The sequence below is a fragment of the Crotalus tigris genome, unplaced genomic scaffold (assembly GCF_016545835.1).
Source record: "Crotalus tigris isolate CLP2741 ecotype Arizona unplaced genomic scaffold, ASM1654583v1 scf7180000019078.1875890, whole genome shotgun sequence".
In the NCBI taxonomy this organism is placed as follows: domain Eukaryota; kingdom Metazoa; phylum Chordata; class Lepidosauria; order Squamata; family Viperidae; genus Crotalus; species Crotalus tigris.
In genome coordinates this window covers 1,487,157-1,505,456 of record NW_024097364.1, presented here as the reverse complement: position 1 = coordinate 1,505,456, position 18,300 = coordinate 1,487,157, and the positions used below count along the sequence as shown (strand labels likewise).

Here is an 18,300-nt window from a genome sequence, read left to right as displayed (position 1 = left end):
GATTTGCATTGCCTGTCCTTCAGCCTGTACTTCAAGATGAAAAAGGGAATTCACACAAAGTTGACAGAATTCTGCCAGTTGATCTATATAAGTCTACTCAAGCTTTGCTCCATTTTATCTGCTCCTCAACTTTTCTTACACAACTGTGGAAGAATGAGGTTGACCCTACTGGTTCATTTGCTGTGTGTGTCTTTCTCAGTGAGGGAAGACTCTCACTGTAATAACCACTGTTGGTGTCATACAATGACTATGTTCACATGGCATTGCTGTCACTGCTACTCCTCTGATGAAAACACCGATCACCATGCACAAAATCACAGATGACCCAGTCAAAATGGGGGATCATGGTTGTCATTTCCTGCTGCCCCCACTCCTAAATCATACCAGTCGCTTTGCAGTGATCTGCACAAATTATAGATGATGCCCTGCTATCAGACATTATATTGCTAGTTGATTTTTAACACTTACAGGAAGCCACAAATTTCCATATACCCAATCCTTTAACTGCAAAACACAGTGATTCTATATAGTTACCGTATTAGTCCCATTATTTATCTCACACCCATATGTCCTTATCACTCAGAGCAAATGTCTGTGCATGCATATTTTTCATCTACAACATGATTTTGCTTTCTTTGTACTTATTCTCATCAGAGATTTAACAGAGGCAATTTTGAATGCTGAATTCATAGCAGTTCCAACTAAAACCCACACATTCTGTAAATTATAAATATTTTCTCCCACTGGGTCATGGTATTTAGAAGCTGAGCTGCTCCCAACTATGATAGGGAGTAGTACCATCACTCTGTGTGTGTGTGTGTGTATGTGTGCATGTATTTCAATGAGTTGTGAATATCCAGTCCCAAGTAGCAAAAGAAGGGGATTAGTCATCCATTGTTTCAAGCTCATCCTTTATCAAATGCAAGGAATAGCACTGAACTATTATATTGGCACCTAATAGTTAGTAATGTAGTATTTAAGTGTTGGGACCTAGACTGGATTTTGGGCAGGTTCAAGTTTCATTCAAATATGAAACTCATTCAGTGATTATGAGCCAACAGTGTGCTGCAACTGCCAAAAAAGCCAACACAGTGCAAGACTGCACTAACAGAGGGATAGAATCAAGATCACGTGAAGTATTAATACCACCTTACAATGCCTTAGTAAGACCACACTTGGAATACTGCATCCAGTTTTAGTCACCACAATGTAAAAAAGATGTTGAGACTCTAGAAAGAGTACAGAGAAGAGCAACAAAGATGATTAGAGGACTGGAAGTTAAAACATATAAGGAACGGTTGCTGGAACTGGGTATGTCTAGTTTAATGAAGAGAAGGATGTGGGGTGACATGATAGCAGTCTTCCAATATCTCAGGAGTTGCCACAAAATAGAGGGAGTCAAGCTAATTTCAAAGCACCTGAAAGCAAGACAAAAAGAAATGGGTGGAAATTAACCAAAGAGAGAAGCAGCCTAGAACTAAGGAGAAATTTCCTGACAGTTAGAACAATTAATCAGTGGAACAAACTGCCTCCAGCAGCTGTGAATGCCCAACACTGGAAGTTTTTAAGAAGAGACTGACAGCCTTTTGTCTGAAATGCTATAGGGTTTCCTGCCTGAGCAGGGGGTTGGAATAGAATAGAATAGAATAGAATAGAATAGAATAGAATAGAATAGAATAGAATAGAATAGAATAGAATAGAATAGGGCTGAAAGGAACCTTGGAGGTATTCTAGTCCAGCCCCTGCTCAAGCAGGAGAACCTATACCATCTCAGATAGGTGAATGTCCACAATTTCTGGGGGTAAGTTGTTCCACTGGCTGATTGTCATCAGCTGTTTCACTGGCTGATTGTCATCCAAGTCTTGTAGTCATTCTTTGTGTGTTTTAGTCTCCGGGCCTTTGATCATCTTAGCTGCTCTTCTCTGAATTTTTTTCAAACTCTTACATCTTTTTTTGTGATAAGGTGACCAAAACTGGCTGCAGTATTCCAGATGTGGTCTTACTAGGGTTTTATAACATGGTAATAATATTTCACGTGATCTTGATTCTGTGCCTCTGTTTATACAACCCAGGATTGTATTAGCTTTTTTTGGTTGCTGCTGCACACTGCTGGCTCATAGTCAAGTGATCGTTCACTAGGACTCCAAGATCCCTCTCACAGTTACTGTCTTTAAGCCAGGTCTCACCCAATCTGTATTTGTTCCTTTGGTTTTTCCTGCCTAAATGTAAGACTTTGCTTTTTTCCACATTGAAACTCATTTTGTTGGAGTCGGCCCATTGTTCAAGTTTGTCAAGATCTTTTTGGTTCCTGAGTTTGTCTTCTGGGGTGTTGGCTACTCCTGTCAGTTTGGTGTCACCTGCAAATTTTATGAGTTCCCCTTCAATTCCGTCATCTAAGTTATTTATGAAGATATTGGGCCTAAAACAGAACCTTGTGGTATCCCACTGCTTACTTCTAGATGACCTCCAAGGTCCCTTCCAACTTTATTATTATTATTGATCATTGCACGGTCAGCCAGATGTTCAGACTGGATTTGGCAGTTTTGTTTACTTATCGAGTCCTTACCAAGTACCTGAGATAGGCAGATGTAGATGTTTGAATTGATGGTATTACAGATATCATCGCAGGATGGAAGCTGTTCCTAGTAAGGCCGCCTTTTGCAATTGACTGTTGGTGAATTTGTCAATGCCATTGGTGTCCAAGTGGTGCTCCAGTTGCTTTGGGATTGCACCCAAGGGGGCCTATTACTATTGGTACTACCCTTGCTTGCCTTTGCCACAGTCATTCTATTTCTATTTGTATGCCTCAAAGTTCTTTTGAAGGGTTTCATCTGTCGGAATCATGACATTATTATTATTATATCTGTGGCATTTTGTCAACCCTAAATTTGATTAAATAAGTGAAGGAATTTAAAAGGAAAGAATTTAAAGAGAAATATCAGAGATAGATGGCTTTTATCTCTTTAAAATTCTCTTGTAAATACTCCTAGAGTCACTTTAAATTTCTGAGTAGTCAGAGGAATTAAAGGAGCTTCAAAAGATCCATGGCCATTTGCAAATACTTCTCCATTCTCATATTGGTTAAGATTCTTATGTTCCTCCGTAGAGTGTAAATTTGTTCTCAGATCTCAATGTCAGTCTTGGGAAAAAAAGTAGAAAACGGCAGTTGCTTTCAAAACTGCTTCTGAACAGGGGCATCCCATGGGCAGCTGCTGAAAAGACACAGCTAACACCATTATTGAAGTTGATTGATTTTATAAAAATCCAGATCTAGATCATCATGCTTTGATCATCTGAAACAGTCTGACATTTGAGAGAAATATCAAGCATGTGTACACTGTCTGACCAGAATTTGATTAGATTTGCCTTTTCTTTATCCCCATCTGATAGAAGCATTTTGCATTTCATTTTGTTCTTTTGGGTTCATGGCAAATATAGCTCTTGCCTGAACCTCTAGGTTTGCTGAAGTTTACTTGACATTAATTTTTAACTGCTTCTTAGAACCAGGTGCTTCTTTCTGTGTCCACGGTTCAATTTTCATTCAAGTGAAACCATCTTTTTTGAATTTGTAAGTTTAATTACACTTGAATGGACTTATTTCTGGATAGGATTACTATAATGTTTAAATCTTAAGCAAACTCGTTAAGGAGAACATGAGAAGCCATGATGAGTCCTTTTCAGAATAAGAGGCTATAGGACTGTTCTTGATAAAGAACTTCCTATATGTGCGTATGAGAGTGGGAAGGTGGATGTAGAACTGCCTGGATCTGGTGTTGAGTTTGCGATCTAGTTCAATTTGAAATACTCAGTCATGAATCAGTCTAAATAACTTGCACAGAAACACACACACCCAGAAAATCTAGTAATTTAATTAGGATGGCAGCTGAAATTAAAACATTTCCCTGTCATAGGCCTAAATTTAAATGCATAGTTTCAAGTTGTACTTCATTATCCTTGCAGTGACAAGATATTTTTTTAACCACTTTATCTCAGATTTGTCAGTAGTGGGTCTACAAGAAACCATCTGCTGCTAAACTTTGGAAGCCTTCTGTCAGTAAGTCACTGTTTTCTCGAAAAGAAATGTATGAATCAATCCACATGTTCTCAGGGCTTCAAGGTATTTCATAGGAAAAAAAAAAGTCTGCTCCCATATAATCCAGATACAACCCTCATGCCCATGCCCCATGCCCATGTAACTATAAATACATTATTCAATACTTTTCTTCTACTCATCCCGCCCCATTTTAAATTATAGAGCCCTTAACGTAGAGGATCTAATGTTGAAGGAGGCCTGGCAGAACATTGAGTGTAACCCTCATCTTTGATACAGAAAATCCAGAATGATAGTGTTCTTGATATCAGTCATCTCATTAAATAGACTTTCCAGAAATGATCTTGAAGATCTCCAGAAAGAAAGAACCCACCATTCCTTGAAGGACTTGTTTTATATGACAGACTGTTCACTGTTAAGAAATTTTTCCTAATGATGAATCAAAATCTATTCAGCTGAAGTCAGCCATTCTATTTAGTGGGGGGGGGGGAGGAGATAACCAAGTCTCTTCTTTGGGACAGCTCCTGAGGCATATAATCACTGCCCATGGATTTTTGTGCCTAGATAGGCATACCAGATTAAACACATTTTTGTAAGTGAAGATTTTCAGGTAATGTTTTGAGTGAAGGGTATATTGATTAAGAGTTAAGCAAGTTGTTGGACTTGAATCAAGGGCATCCAAGAATCAAATCCTCATTCAAGTAGGTATGAAGCTCACTAGTGAAGCTCACTAGGTAATACCAGTGACTTTTTCAACCTTATCGGGGAGTCGTCTTATTGGGTAGGTGGGCAGCATATAAATTTAATAAATAAAAAAAATAAATCTAACTTACATAAAGAGGAAATTGTGAAGATAAAATTGTATCCCCCACACATGCATCCCAACTAAAGGCACTGAGTCTTCACTTCATCTTAAAACGAATAGTTTTATTCGTCACCCACCACCATCTGATGATGAACAAAAAGTGACAGTTAAATAAAGGTGAAACAATCTTTTAACTTTTTGCTCATACTTATAGAGTTTGCCTCTTCAATTTTGCTTTGCTGATAATTAAGTTATCTGCAACAGCAATGTTTAAAAATATCCCTTAATTATTTTTAAAATAACCACTGTACAATCAATCACAATAAAGAAAAAGGCTAAGGGGGCGGAATTCTGCATTGTGCGCCAATTCCAAAAGCAGTTGGAGAGTTATCATTATTTTGTTTTAATTAATGCTCATGCACATAAAAGGTTCCTGGAATTTAGCAGGGATTTGTTCCTTCAGTGCACTGACGAATTCTTCCAAACACATGACACATTCGGAAACACGAGATTCCCCCCAGAGATTTAACAAACAGTTCAAATTCTGTCATCACAATTCAATTGAAATCCTTTTCATATCTGCTATTTCCATTCACCTGGAATTGTGCACGAGTGGGCAAACCCAGGAAATGATACTCCGGTTCTCCCGGTGTATATGTGTATTCTGTAGACATCAGGACTCTGTTAAGATCTTTTCGTTCTGGAGGTTGCCTGTCACTTCATTTGAAGGAATGCACAGTAACATTTGGAGATCTTTTGACAGCGGAAAATTTTTCCAGTATTCGTTTTAAGACGAAGTGAAGACTAAAATCTGTTATTGGCGAAAACACAGAACCTGAATTCTTCACCGACCTGATATGCCAAGCAGTGATTCCCCCATCTCCCCCCCCCCCCGCATGATGGCATGTAAAGACCGTTGCTATCTCCAGGCTAGAGCCTATTGGCGCAGTCAAACTTCCACGCCACAGTTCCTCGCGGGAGCACTTTCTCGGTGCCTTTAGTTCAGTCCGCAACTTCATGCCAAACGCAATCCTCTTTCACGTGTGATGACAAACATGATTTTCTCCATTTAACACTCTCGGAAGAAAGAAGTCTCCCGACTCAGAGGGAGGCGGTTACGCCGGGCTCTTTCCCGCTTCTGAGCAAGGCTTCTTGCCGCCCTCAGGCGAGACGGGAGAGAACCCTCAGCTCAGCCGTGTATCCCGAAAAGCGTGGCTCTGTGTGGAGAGCCGGAGCGGGACAGGGGTCTTTGGGCCTGGCCTGGCCTGGGCTTAAGTGGCCAAGATCAGGTTCCCGCTCCCCCCCCCCCAACCCACTGCTTTCTCCGGCCTCTGGCTGCCCAGGTTGCGATTTCTTCGCAGGGGACCGGGACTGGGCGGGCCGAGAGAGGCGAAGGGAGGCGGTGGCCACTCCTCTTTAAGCCTCTAGCTGTCCCCGCCCGCTCAACAGCAGCAGCTTCTCTCCAGCCCGGGCGTGCAACAGCGGCGGCGCAGGGAGCTCCGGCCAGTGCGCGGCGACACGGCTGCCCAGCGCGGCGCCTCCGCAGTGCTCCCGCTCCGCCCCGGCATGGTAAGTGAAGGAAGGAATGCAAGCCGACTTGGGGACAAGGGCATTGGGCGAGAGAGAGAGAAAGGGAACGGGGGTTACTGCAGTCCTTGCTGGCAGCCAGGTTCTGCTCGAGCGTGGCTACTGTTGGTGATGCTCCATCTCGCCTGGGATTGTGGCAAGGGAATTCCCCCCTCGAATTGGTATCCGAACAGCTTCCCTGTTCGGTGGTGCTAAGTCCCGACGGCATAGCAGTCATTTCCCGCCCCCTCCTCTCCCCATGCCCCGATCCGGTCTGGGTGGAGGATTCTTTTTTTTTTTTTTTTGTTCCCTGCCCCAAAGAGACCTTCAGCGCTTCTTCTGGACAGTTCTGCCTCTTCACTCTTCCCCCAATTCGGAGTCATAGTAGGCCCCCTTGGGGGCAACTCCAGCCTCCCTTAGCACTGTCCGGCTTCTTTCTCCGACTCATTTTTGCCTAGGCAGGTAGCCTCTGATGTTTCCTTCTCTCTTGTAGCCCATCACTGGAGGAGCTGTGATAAGGAGATCGGGATTCGGAGAAGAGCCCATCTTTGCCCTGAAGCAGCCGAGTAGTGCCTCTTGTTTCTTATCAGGATGAAGTGAAGTGCCAAATTGCTCCTCTTCAGATCCATGGAGTGGCAAGACCGAGGTTCTTGATTGGACTGGGCTGGGCAGAGCCCCCCCCCACCTACCTCCTCCTCCATTCTGGTCTTTCAACTCACCATGGGGTGGAGGCATCTCCTCTTGCTTCTACCATTTGCTTTGTATGTCCTGACACTACTTCTGACCACCCAGGCAGCTGGGCCCCCACGGACGCCCAAGGGCAACCGGACACAGGGGGCAGGAGCCTCTCGGAGACCTTACAAGCCAGCCAAGGAGCAACTGAACCAGTCCCTAACCAGCACGGCCCCTTCTTCTGTGCAAGCCAGTGGCGGAGGAAGCCGTGGACGCAGTCCTGGTGTAGGTCCAGCAAAGTTGCCCTCCTCCAGCAGCAGCAGCAGCAGCAGCAGCAGTGCAGGCAATTCCAGCCCAGCATATGAGACATGCATGGGTTACTATGATGTGAGTGGGCAGTGGGACAAAGAGTTTGAATGCAACAACACTCAGCAGGATTTTCGCTACTGTTGTGGCACCTGCTCTTTCCGCTTCTGCTGCAACAAGCGCTCTAAGAAGCTCAATCAGGAAAAGTGCCGAAATCAGGACCCCCGTCCTAGCACAGATCCTATGACCCCTGCCACCAGCAATAATGGACCTGGAGATATACCCAATGGGTATGACCCTAATGAGGACAACACAAATGCCACCGTCTACATTTCATGTGGGGCCATTGCCTTTGTTGTCATTGCGGGCATTTTTGCTAAGGTGGCATATGACAAAGCACGACAACCGCCACAGGAAATGAACATCCACAGGTGAGAACAGAGTGTGGACCCCAGTAACTTTTTTTTTTCACTTTCCACAACTTGAATGTGCACTGATGTGAGTGAAATAATCTCACTCCAAATACTATCATCCTGTGACTTGGGGAGAAATCCCCTGCCTCACAGAAACACCACTGTCTTTCCCAGGTTGGCTTATGACAGGAAACCCCACTTTACTGTCTTATAAATGGGATGATTGATTTTCTTGTTCCTTCGTGCAATCTGTTCTCCTGCAGGAAATGAAGGAAGGAATTTTCTTTAGGATACTTGAGACATTTTCACCTGCCGTTCTTCGTGGATCCTTGTTTCCCTAGAGAAACAAATGTGCAAAACCTCATACAAGTTGTCTCACCTCCTGGTATTATGGAGATCTTCATTTCTTAACATTTATTTTTTTCACAATTAGCAGGGTAATTTCTTCTATAGCAACCTTGCCCAGCTTAGCATCCTCCAGAAATTTTGGACTAAAACTCCCGTCGTCCTTCTATACCTTCTCTTTTTATTAATAGAAACAATTGGGAAAAGTAGATTTTAATATCTCCCTCTGAAAAAGGTGATGTTATTAGAAATAGATATAATACCAATACTACAGTACTGAGTATTATCATACACACTGCATATTTTTAAATAATCCAATTAAAAATTGTCATAGTTTAATTAGTTTAATTAGAATTATAGAGTTGAAAGAGACCATAAAGATCATCTAATCCAACTCCCTGCAATGTGAAGGAACATCATAAAAGCCTCTTTGAGAGGGGGCTGTTCAGTCTCTTCCAAACACCATCAAAAATGGAGAACCCACAACTTCCATAGATAGACTATTGTTACAGTGAGATAAATTCTATTTTTTTAAAAAATATATATAAACACACAAAGGCACAGGAGAATATTTTTTTCTAAATAACTTGCTCAAATATGGATTATGGAGAATTATAAAGTAAAACATAATCATAAAGTTGAATAAAGATTCAGGTTATGGTAAATTTTACTCAAAAAATAAATGAGCAGTTTCTTTTGAATTAGGTAGGCTGAAGAGGAAAGAGTGAATTTTATCCGAGACTCAGCTACCTAAAACCTGCTACAGTTTGAAGAACACCCTCTAAATAGAAAGTGTAGGTGGCTGAGTTCTATATTAATAACTAAAATTATTTAATAGCCCAATTATCACAACCATCTAACAAATTTAGAGACCTTACTTTATAGGCTTTAAAAAAATATTGTCCTATGATTTTTTTTAAAAAAAATTAGGTCTTTTAAATGTTTTAGCTACAAACCTCTTGATGAGGTTTGAAATTGACAACTTTAACAAATGTTAATCTTTATTTCTGTTTTCATTCTGTTTTCAAATCTGTATTTATCTTTAGGCACTAACATTAATTTGTTTTATTCTAACAACAAAGCACAGAATTACATAATGCCAAGCCGGCTTAAAATAGGAAAAGAGTTGTTTACTTTTAACAATATATAAACCTTTCAAAGCTTTCTTTCCCTCAGAGAAATGAGGGAAATATCTCATTCCTCATTGCAATACAACATCTTTGTATCATTCTTTCCAAAATCGCGAGAACTAGTTTCTGTGTTGTTTTGTAGTTTTCAAAACAGTTCAGATTGCTCTGTTTGCTGTTCATCAAACACCTTTTTATATAGCTACAAATCTTGAACAGGATTTTCTCATTTTCTCTCTTTTAAAGTTTACACTTATCATATCTTCGTGTTAAACTCTCAACAGTTTTTTCCCTGCTTGATGAAACTGCACAAAAACTCTCTGGGCTGTTTTCTACAAGTTCCATCTATTCTTCCCAAGGTTATAACACTTTTCCTACATTTTTAAATTCCCTGCTTAAGATTCTCTTTCTTCTTCTTTAACTTCTGTTAACTTTGCATCCTCCTCCACTAACTCAACTAAAAGCATGCTTGTATAGCTGCATATTCACCTTCACCCCATTCCTGAATTCTGTCGCATATTCACCTTCACCCCATTCCTGAATTCTGTCTGTAACTTTCACACTTCCTATGGTGCCTGATTTTCTCCTCCACTCTGTGTCCTGCTAGTTTTATTTACTCTAAGTGCTATAGAAAGTGGAACACTTTCAACTTGCACTTCAACAGGATTAATCTCTTTTTCTAAGCCAGCTTCTTCTCCTTTATGTTCTAGAGAGGAGACCCATGTCGGATTTTATTGTTGTTGTTCAATAGTTAGAGCTACTAGGAAGTCCTCCATGTTTCTCTTTTAAGCATGTTGAGGCATTCTAAATTAACATTTGAGTAATTAAGGTGGTACTTGGTACTTTCTTTGTCTTTAAGTATAATAACAAAAGAAAACTATTCACCCTCTGTGGAAATGTTGCATAGCAGAAATACATTTTCACTGGGGGGGGGGGAAGTCAGATGCCCTTCATTTTACCTCTGTGAATGACAAGTACTCTTGCATCTGACATGAATTGTTGAGATGGGACTTTCAAATGTAGGATTTGGAATGTATATGTCACTCAAGTGTAAGTAAGCTAATTTGTAGTGAGCAATTTTTTGAAAATATGTAATAGAAGCAATCATGACAGAGAGGAGCAGCTGCCTTTGCATGATTATCTTTCATTTAAATCATCAATTAAATATTGTGTATGCTGAAAGACTTGACACCAGCTTATTAAATGAAAAGCAAGTGTATTTTACCAGTGCATAGAATACAGTATCAGCATTCTACTCAGTAAAATCCCAAGCAAGATTACAAAAAAGCCCAAATTTATCACAATTATCTCCCCACCACCCCACCCCACTGCCACACGAGCCAATCTGGAAAAGTTGAAAATATTCTCTTATTTCATTTTTCTCATTTACTCACTACAATGAAGGGCAACTCATCAGCTGGTATGCACACTGAATCACATTTTTCTGACAGTCTTAGCTTTGCATATGAAGGGTTATGCTAAAACTGAATTTTAATTCAAACGCACTTGGCTCTTAGTACCTTAAGAGTATTGGCCAGCATGCATACACACACACATAGAGAGACACATCCTACATACACATATGCACACAGTAATAATATTTAAAACTTCTGTCAGCAGTACTATGAAATATTACTGAATGCTATGAAATATTATTGCGTTAGCTTCAGTAAATATTGGGAAGAATTGAGAATATGACTTATAGGACTGAAATACCTCTTTTTTGTTTCATTAATGCTTTTGCTAAGGTCAGCAAGTCTCATTAGGTAAACGGCATTCTTGGTAAATGAATTTTGAAATATGTGTGTGCTCCTCTTTCTCATATTTTTTTTATAATGCCAGGAGTAGTGGCATTACAAAATCTCTCATCAAAATCACATGAAGCCTTATCAGCCCTGTCTAAACTCCCTCTTGTCATTTCTATTCTTAGATGTTCTTTTCACTTTTAAAATATGTTTTTAAACGCTGAAATAAATCACTTGTATGGAGATCAAGGATCTAAAGAAATGAATAACAATTGTGTTTTGGAAAAAATATATCTTTGGAAGGGTGGATTTTTAATATTATTAGAGCATAGAAGATGACAAAAGATTATATCTTTCAGAGACATTTAACCTACATTTCATCAACTTTGGTAAATCCATTTGTATCCTTCAGAGACATTTAACCTACATTTCATCAACTTTGGTAAATCCATTTAAATACTAAGAGCCATAGACTAGTTTTTAGGGGAATGCATACAATTCAAGGTGCCCGACTTTTGCTAGCAAAAGAGTCACTCGGACTTGTACAGCATGTCAAAGGCCACACTTCTAAAACACAAGTTCTGTTGCCTTGATTGAAGTAGATATGTTAAAATAAGTTGCAAAAATTAAGATTGTAAGGACAGTTCTGATATTACTAATTGGTAACTTTACAAATCTTAAGGAATCTATTTTGTCCCTTCAAATCTCCTAAAGGCCACGCTGGGAATTGCCAAAAGAATGTGGTAGTTCGCTTGAAATCATGGATCCTGCTTTTCTTATATTAATGTATTTCTTCCTTATTTTAAAAATAAAATCATATATGGTCAGGATCCATCTGTTCTTATGATTGAGGAAATGAGATTTCCATATTTTTAGATCTTTCAGTTCTGTGCAGGCTAGTTATGTTTTGGGATGATCAAGCTGGGAGGAAAAAATGGGGCTGATGGAAATACATTCTTGTCCAAACATGCTGGTCACTTACCTTAGGTTAAGCTTAATATCTGGGACCAGATAATCTTTTGCAACTATAAGATGAATTTCCAGAATTGGGGGTATAGTAAATAAATTACTTGCCACAAAGGGGAAACCAGTGACTTTGGATTAAATAGTCGATTTTAGGTGAATTGATATTTTTACTGATTTAAGAGGGAGTAAAATCAGTTCTAAATTATAATGGATATCATGTATATAAAAATGTTCTAAGAGCATATATAGATACTATAATGATTGTTATTTTACTCTGGGGAAAACAGTGTTAGTTCAGTCTGAAGGATTCTTAAGTAAGGCCTCTTATAGACATAACTGTATAGTTATAGGACCAATATTTCTGGTTAGATTTTATGAGATGCCTAATTTACAGTTACTAAGAAAAGTATTATTGTGTGTCATAAAGAAGCAGCATGTTCAACAGTGAACGATATTGTCCGCTGACAGTTCTGGGTTACTTTTTGAAATGTAAGCTTAAGAATGGCTGATATTGGTCAGTGCGCACATTTTCTAACATTTCAGGTTGTCACTTTTTTACATATAAAACAAAGTGATACAAGTGTTGAGCAATTGGTTGGAATTTTGAATATATAGGGAAAAGCAGCGAAGTGTTGGAATTAAGAACTAAGATTTTTAATATTATTTTTATTGAGGAAATAACACAGAGAAATAACGTATATTAAGTAAAAGGTACAATGACATTGTAATTGCTTGAACTGATATATCACAAAGATAACACAATTTAAATTGCTAATTTTAGTAGCAGAAGCACAATTATGTATCTGACTTATTCATGTGGGTAAGAGTAAATATTTTCATATTGTTTTAACAAATGATAGTACAGTTTTTCTCTAGCATTTGCTAAATTGTCTCAACTTTTTTGTTATATATTTTGAAATATCCTTCAGCGCTAGGTTTCTCATTTCAATGCCAACAATTGAACAGTGTTCTGCATCACACATAGAGATTGCAAAGTAGCTGAGAGCACACAGGACAGTGTGAAATATTTAGGACTTTGCTTTGAATACTTCATTACTGGTCTCTAGGAACATCTGTTTGAGGCAGCCACCTTGCTTTGCTCTAAGACTAGACTTGAGTATTCGTATTGGCTACTTTGAAAACAACCATAGTATGTTTATTTGTCGAGGTGCACTTTTCAATCTCATCTTGCTTTTTGGATAGGAACGGACTGTTCACTCATGTCTAAACACCTTCTGGACTATGACTGTATATCTGGATTTCTGTTGTGAGTTGTTTTCTGGATCTTACGATACTTAAAATGATATGGAACCCAAACTCCTGTTAAAACACAAGGTCCGGGGGAAAAAAAACCTATGAATTTATCTCGCCTTCTCACCACTCATACCTAGCATTCCAAGCCTTCTTAGGTAGCTTGCAAATGTGGATGAAACATAGCCAGCTTCTTTTAACAACTCCGTTTCTTTTAGGTTAGCAGTACCCTCAACTGTAATATCCATGCTTTTCTAGTTATATATTGGAAAGATATGTACCATCTTTCTCCCACTGTAAAGTACCTGTCCTAGCAGTACTTTTTATCAGTCAAAACATGGGGGGGGGTTTAAGATTTATTCTACCATTGAATCTTGCATAGAATCTTCAGAATTTGTTCTGTTAAACTTAAACATTCTCATCTTTAATTTGTTCTAGTGCCTAGACTTGGATCCCATCAATGATGCCAATTAAGTCACAGAGAGAATTGTGAAGAGGGCCTTGCACTCCTCTTTCTCCCACTGAGAGAATTGTCTCTTGCTTTGAGAATCATCCCTTGTTTAGACTTAAAAGTTTTTGTTCCAATATTCTTTCAGATACTGCATAACCAGAACAATTTATTTTGCCTCCATGGCCAGCTTTCAATAGAATTACAGATGTTCACACAACCATATGGCACAAATCTATAGAGGAATATGTACAGATCAGTACATGGCAACTATATAATAACATTGGTAACTAAATGATGACAATATGAAAGCAAATCTGATGAAAATCAGTCCATGTAGATAGTCCTTGCTTAACAACCACAATTGGGACCAGCAACTTGTTGCTAGGCAACATAGTTGTTAAGTGAAAAAACTTGATTGCAATGGGCTTCTGACCTCACTTCTCCTGTAGCCATTAAGCAAATCACCCCATAGTCGTTACATGAGATATCATGTCACTGTGACTTGTGATTTTACTACCAGAGTTTTCACTGACTCTGTCAGAACCTGATGTGAAGTATACAAATGCTGAGTGGGTTATAAAGGCCCACTGGTTGCAAAATGCCTGACTCTCAATCATGTGACCTCAGGGGGACTACAGAGGACATAAATGTGAGGACAGATTACAAAGTTACTTTTTCAGCATTGTTGTAACTTCATTTATTGTGCAACTTCATGGTCACTAAATAAGACAATTGTTAAGCAAGGACTACTTGTATATGATAAGTTTGGCATTTTGATGCACAAATAATAAATATTAGATTACTTTTGGTACATACTTGCATTTTATCATATTCCTGCATCACTTAACAAATAGGATATGACCCAGATTTCAGGTTTGGTACTGATGTGGAATAAACACATGCTCATAGAGTTTTCATACTTTCAAGTGTTTTCCTGAAATGTGTCAGCTTTATTTCTTGCTGTCTTCCAAGTCAGTATCTAGATTATTTCTTTATTCTGTTACAATGGGATTCCCGTTATAACTCTTACTTGTACTAGCTTCTGTTAATGAATTTCTCTCAGATCCAAATCTTCTGTTCCCATAAGCTCAGTCTGTTTCAGTTTATGTTAGGTTGCATCTGCTCTAAGGCAAATTACAGATCATTTTATAATAGATGTGCACTGATATCCCTCATTATACTCCTCTTGCACTGTCAGGAATTTTGCGGGATGTCTTACATCACACATTATTTCTAGTTGACATTCAGATATGAACCTGTAGGACTTCCACCATCCCAGATTACCTATCAACTTTGTCATCTTCTTGCAAAGGCATACTTGCAAACTTATTGGACATTTTTTAATCATTCTCCATGGTTGATGAGGAATGTAATACCCTGTAGGTTTGTTTAATGCTGCTACTTGTCCATACCTATTTACTCTTTTAAACCAGGAACAGGTAGTCAACATCTCCTCCTCCTCCTCCTCCTCCTTTTAGCCACTGTCTATCCACTGCAGGATGAAGGCCTCTTCCGCATGTTTCCAAACTCCTGAGCTTTCTTTTGCCAATTGGGCCTGCAATACTTGCTGATGTCAGCAACCATCTTGTTTTAGGTCTCTTTCGTGGATGCTTTTTATCAAGTGGGATCCATTCTATGACTCCCTTGGTCCACCTGCCATCAGGTTCTTCTTGCTAAGTGACCAGCCCCTTTCCATTTCAATTCTTTTACTCTCTTGATAACATCATATACTTTTGTTTGTTCTCTAATCCATGTGCAGGTCTTTCTATCTTGTCATTCTTCAACCTAGAGCTGATGGAATTGGAGTTCAACAATATTTAGCGGCTCACATATTGTTCGTTCCACTTAGTTATTTAGTTAATCTACATAATGTCTGAGCTATTATTTTACATTTGGGTATTAGCTGCAAGTGAGAGAATAATTAGTGGCTGTTCGTCATATTTCTGTGGCCAATTGTAACAGGACATAAAATGCAAAACAAAATCTCTGCCCATCTATATTTATTTTGGGAGGGGGGACATTGTAAGCAAGAGGAATGTGAATCCTGTTTTCTACACATGTATTGCCCACAATCATTACACTGCTGAGATGATTTTAAATGCCAACTGTGTTTTCATTTCTGTCACTACAGAATGTGGTATAATGCTGTTGTGCACTTTGGAATTTGTGTTGTCTTCCATTTAAACAACAATATTTTAATCTATATTTATCCCTCACCAGCTTTACTTATCTGAGTCTTTAAACTTGCTTTTCCATAAAAAAAGGTATCTTATAAATACTTTACTTACATACACACACATCAGCATATGCAGAAAAAAATATAATGGTACCTTGCTTAATGGGAATCATTCCATTTTCACTGAGTATATGTGGCAATTTGATTTCCTCATTAATGTTTTTCTCCCAAATTTTCAGCCTTTGTATAATATGCAGAGGATAATATGTAGGAGTAAGCAGAAGCCACCTGATCCACTTCAAGGAGCCCGAACCAGTGCTACAAAAATAACCTGATCTGCTTTAGCTTTGTGTGTGGGTAGTTCAATCCAACTTTATAACCAGATTTGAAGGATGATTCCAAAAAACAGCTCAGTCCTCCCCCAAGAATACATGGGAAAATCCCAAATGGTTGTAACAATTTTGCTTTTCAACAAAAAGAATTAGATTTGCAAACAAGCTTAATGTTCTAGTGGTTAATTTACAGTAGTGAGCTAGCTCCTTTAAAATTCAGTGGTGTTTGTTTTTTTAAACATATAGTTATTTTGAGATGGAATGTACCAACATTTGCAGCTATAGAATCTCTTTCTGGGGGAAATACCACTGCCAAATTTCAGATAAATATAAAAGTTTTGTGCAAAGGATAAGAGGGTGGTGAAGAATGATGAATGTGGAAGGGGCTCATTGTCAGGAGTTGCAGAGAAAGTGCAAGGGATAAATTCATTTTTTCCATAAAATAAATTAGTTGCTAGGCCTGGTCTGCTAGCTAATGCAGCACAGAAACTTTTTAACAAACCATTGGGTTACAATGTCCTTTGAAACAAAAACACAGTCACTGGCGCAATCAAGGGTGGTCCATCTGTGATCTAATTACAAGGGTCATTCCTGAATTAGGGGAAGATGTGTCTATCATTGTATCTACTGCTCTTCCTCTTTTTTTCCTATATCACAGAATTTTATACAAGGACAGCTTGGTTGGTTGGTTTTAGCACAGCTGCTGCATCCATCCATTTGCAAGGTGCTCACATTTTTCAAATTATGTTTCATAGAATCCTAGGATTATGCAAGGGAGACCAAGGCATTGGCTGGATCAGGGCAGGTTGAATACAAGAATTTTTGTTCCAAATTATTTCAGACTGCCTTGGAACTTGAACTTCTGTCTAGTCTAATATACAGCTCTTGGAATGACATCTGAAAATATACATAATTAATTAAACACCTACTGGTACTTGTTCTTTTAACAGATGGTAAAAGAAAAAATTGGATCTATCCATCAGTAATATTTACAGAATAATTTAACGTTGCACTGCCCTTTTCCTTGCACCTTGTGTCTTACTTGCCAAAATTTAGCTAACAAATTGAAATCTCAAAATCTCTAAGGAATATGCAAAATGAGAAATTGTATATATGGGTTAGTTTTACATTAGATACTGCCTGTTTTCAGTCTTCATAAAATCTCAACAAAGCTGAGGCTAATGGTGGTCAACTTCGATAGACTTGTTGAGCATTGCAAGACAATTTATTTTTCCTTACTTTTCTATACTTTCTATATCTTATTTATCTCAAATCTGGTATACTATCAATTCCATATAGAAGCCGTACAATTTACATACATCCAGAACATACAATCCTCTATCAAAAACTATAAACAGACTCCAGCCTGTTCATCTCGTTCCAACAACATGAAAAATTCAGCACTTTTCAGAATAAGGTCTGTTTTGAACATTTATCTCTGAACCTTCTATCTGATTGATGGCGTGATCACTACAAGAATAGTGCTGCTATATACCATATTTTGTATAATTGATTGTTGGATATATACATTACACTATCAGAAATTAAGGCACTTCTAAGAAAAGCCGTAGTTACTAATTAAAGTTAGAGCTTTATTTATTCCACTTTTATTATGGTTATAATTAAGTCAAGATGGTGTATATATCTAATACTCCTTCCTCTTCCTATTTTCCCCACTGCAACAACCCTGTGAGGTGGGCTTAGCTGAGAAAGACTAACTGGCCCAAAGTTACCCAGCTGGTTTTTCATATCTAAGGCGGGTCTAGAAATCACAGTTTACTACCTCATAGTTTCCATTCCTGCAGTAGGATTATAGGTAATCCTCAGTTTACAACTGTAATAGAGCCTGGAATTTCTATCATAAGTCATAACTGTTGTAAGCCAAAGCAGCCATGTGATTGGATCTGATTTTGCAACTGTTTTGAGGTGGTTGTTAAGCAAACACGGCTGCCATTAAGTGTATATGGTAGTGATTAAGCAAATTCATGTATTCCTGTAGGCATTTTTGCTGGAAACTGTCCAGGACATTGTAAATCACGATCATGTGAGTGCAGAGTGTTGCAACCAGCCTTAAAGGTGCGCTGGTTGCCAAGA

The 18,300-nt window shown here is 38.7% G+C and overlaps 1 protein-coding gene across 2 annotated transcripts in view; it reads left to right on the top strand.

The window, feature by feature from the left end:
- Positions 1-6,218: 6,218 nt before the first annotated feature.
- The window catches only part of SHISA6 (shisa family member 6), a 363,728-nt gene continuing 351,646 nt past the window's right edge, over positions 6,219-18,300 (top strand). For both annotated transcript variants that reach the window (XM_039359559.1, XM_039359558.1), the window contains exons 1-2: positions 6,219-6,425; positions 6,916-7,831. In XM_039359559.1, coding sequence (XP_039215493.1) covers positions 7,143-7,831 — 689 coding nt within the window. In that variant the 5' untranslated portion in view covers positions 6,219-6,425; positions 6,916-7,142. The remainder of the gene's footprint in view (positions 6,426-6,915; positions 7,832-18,300) is intronic.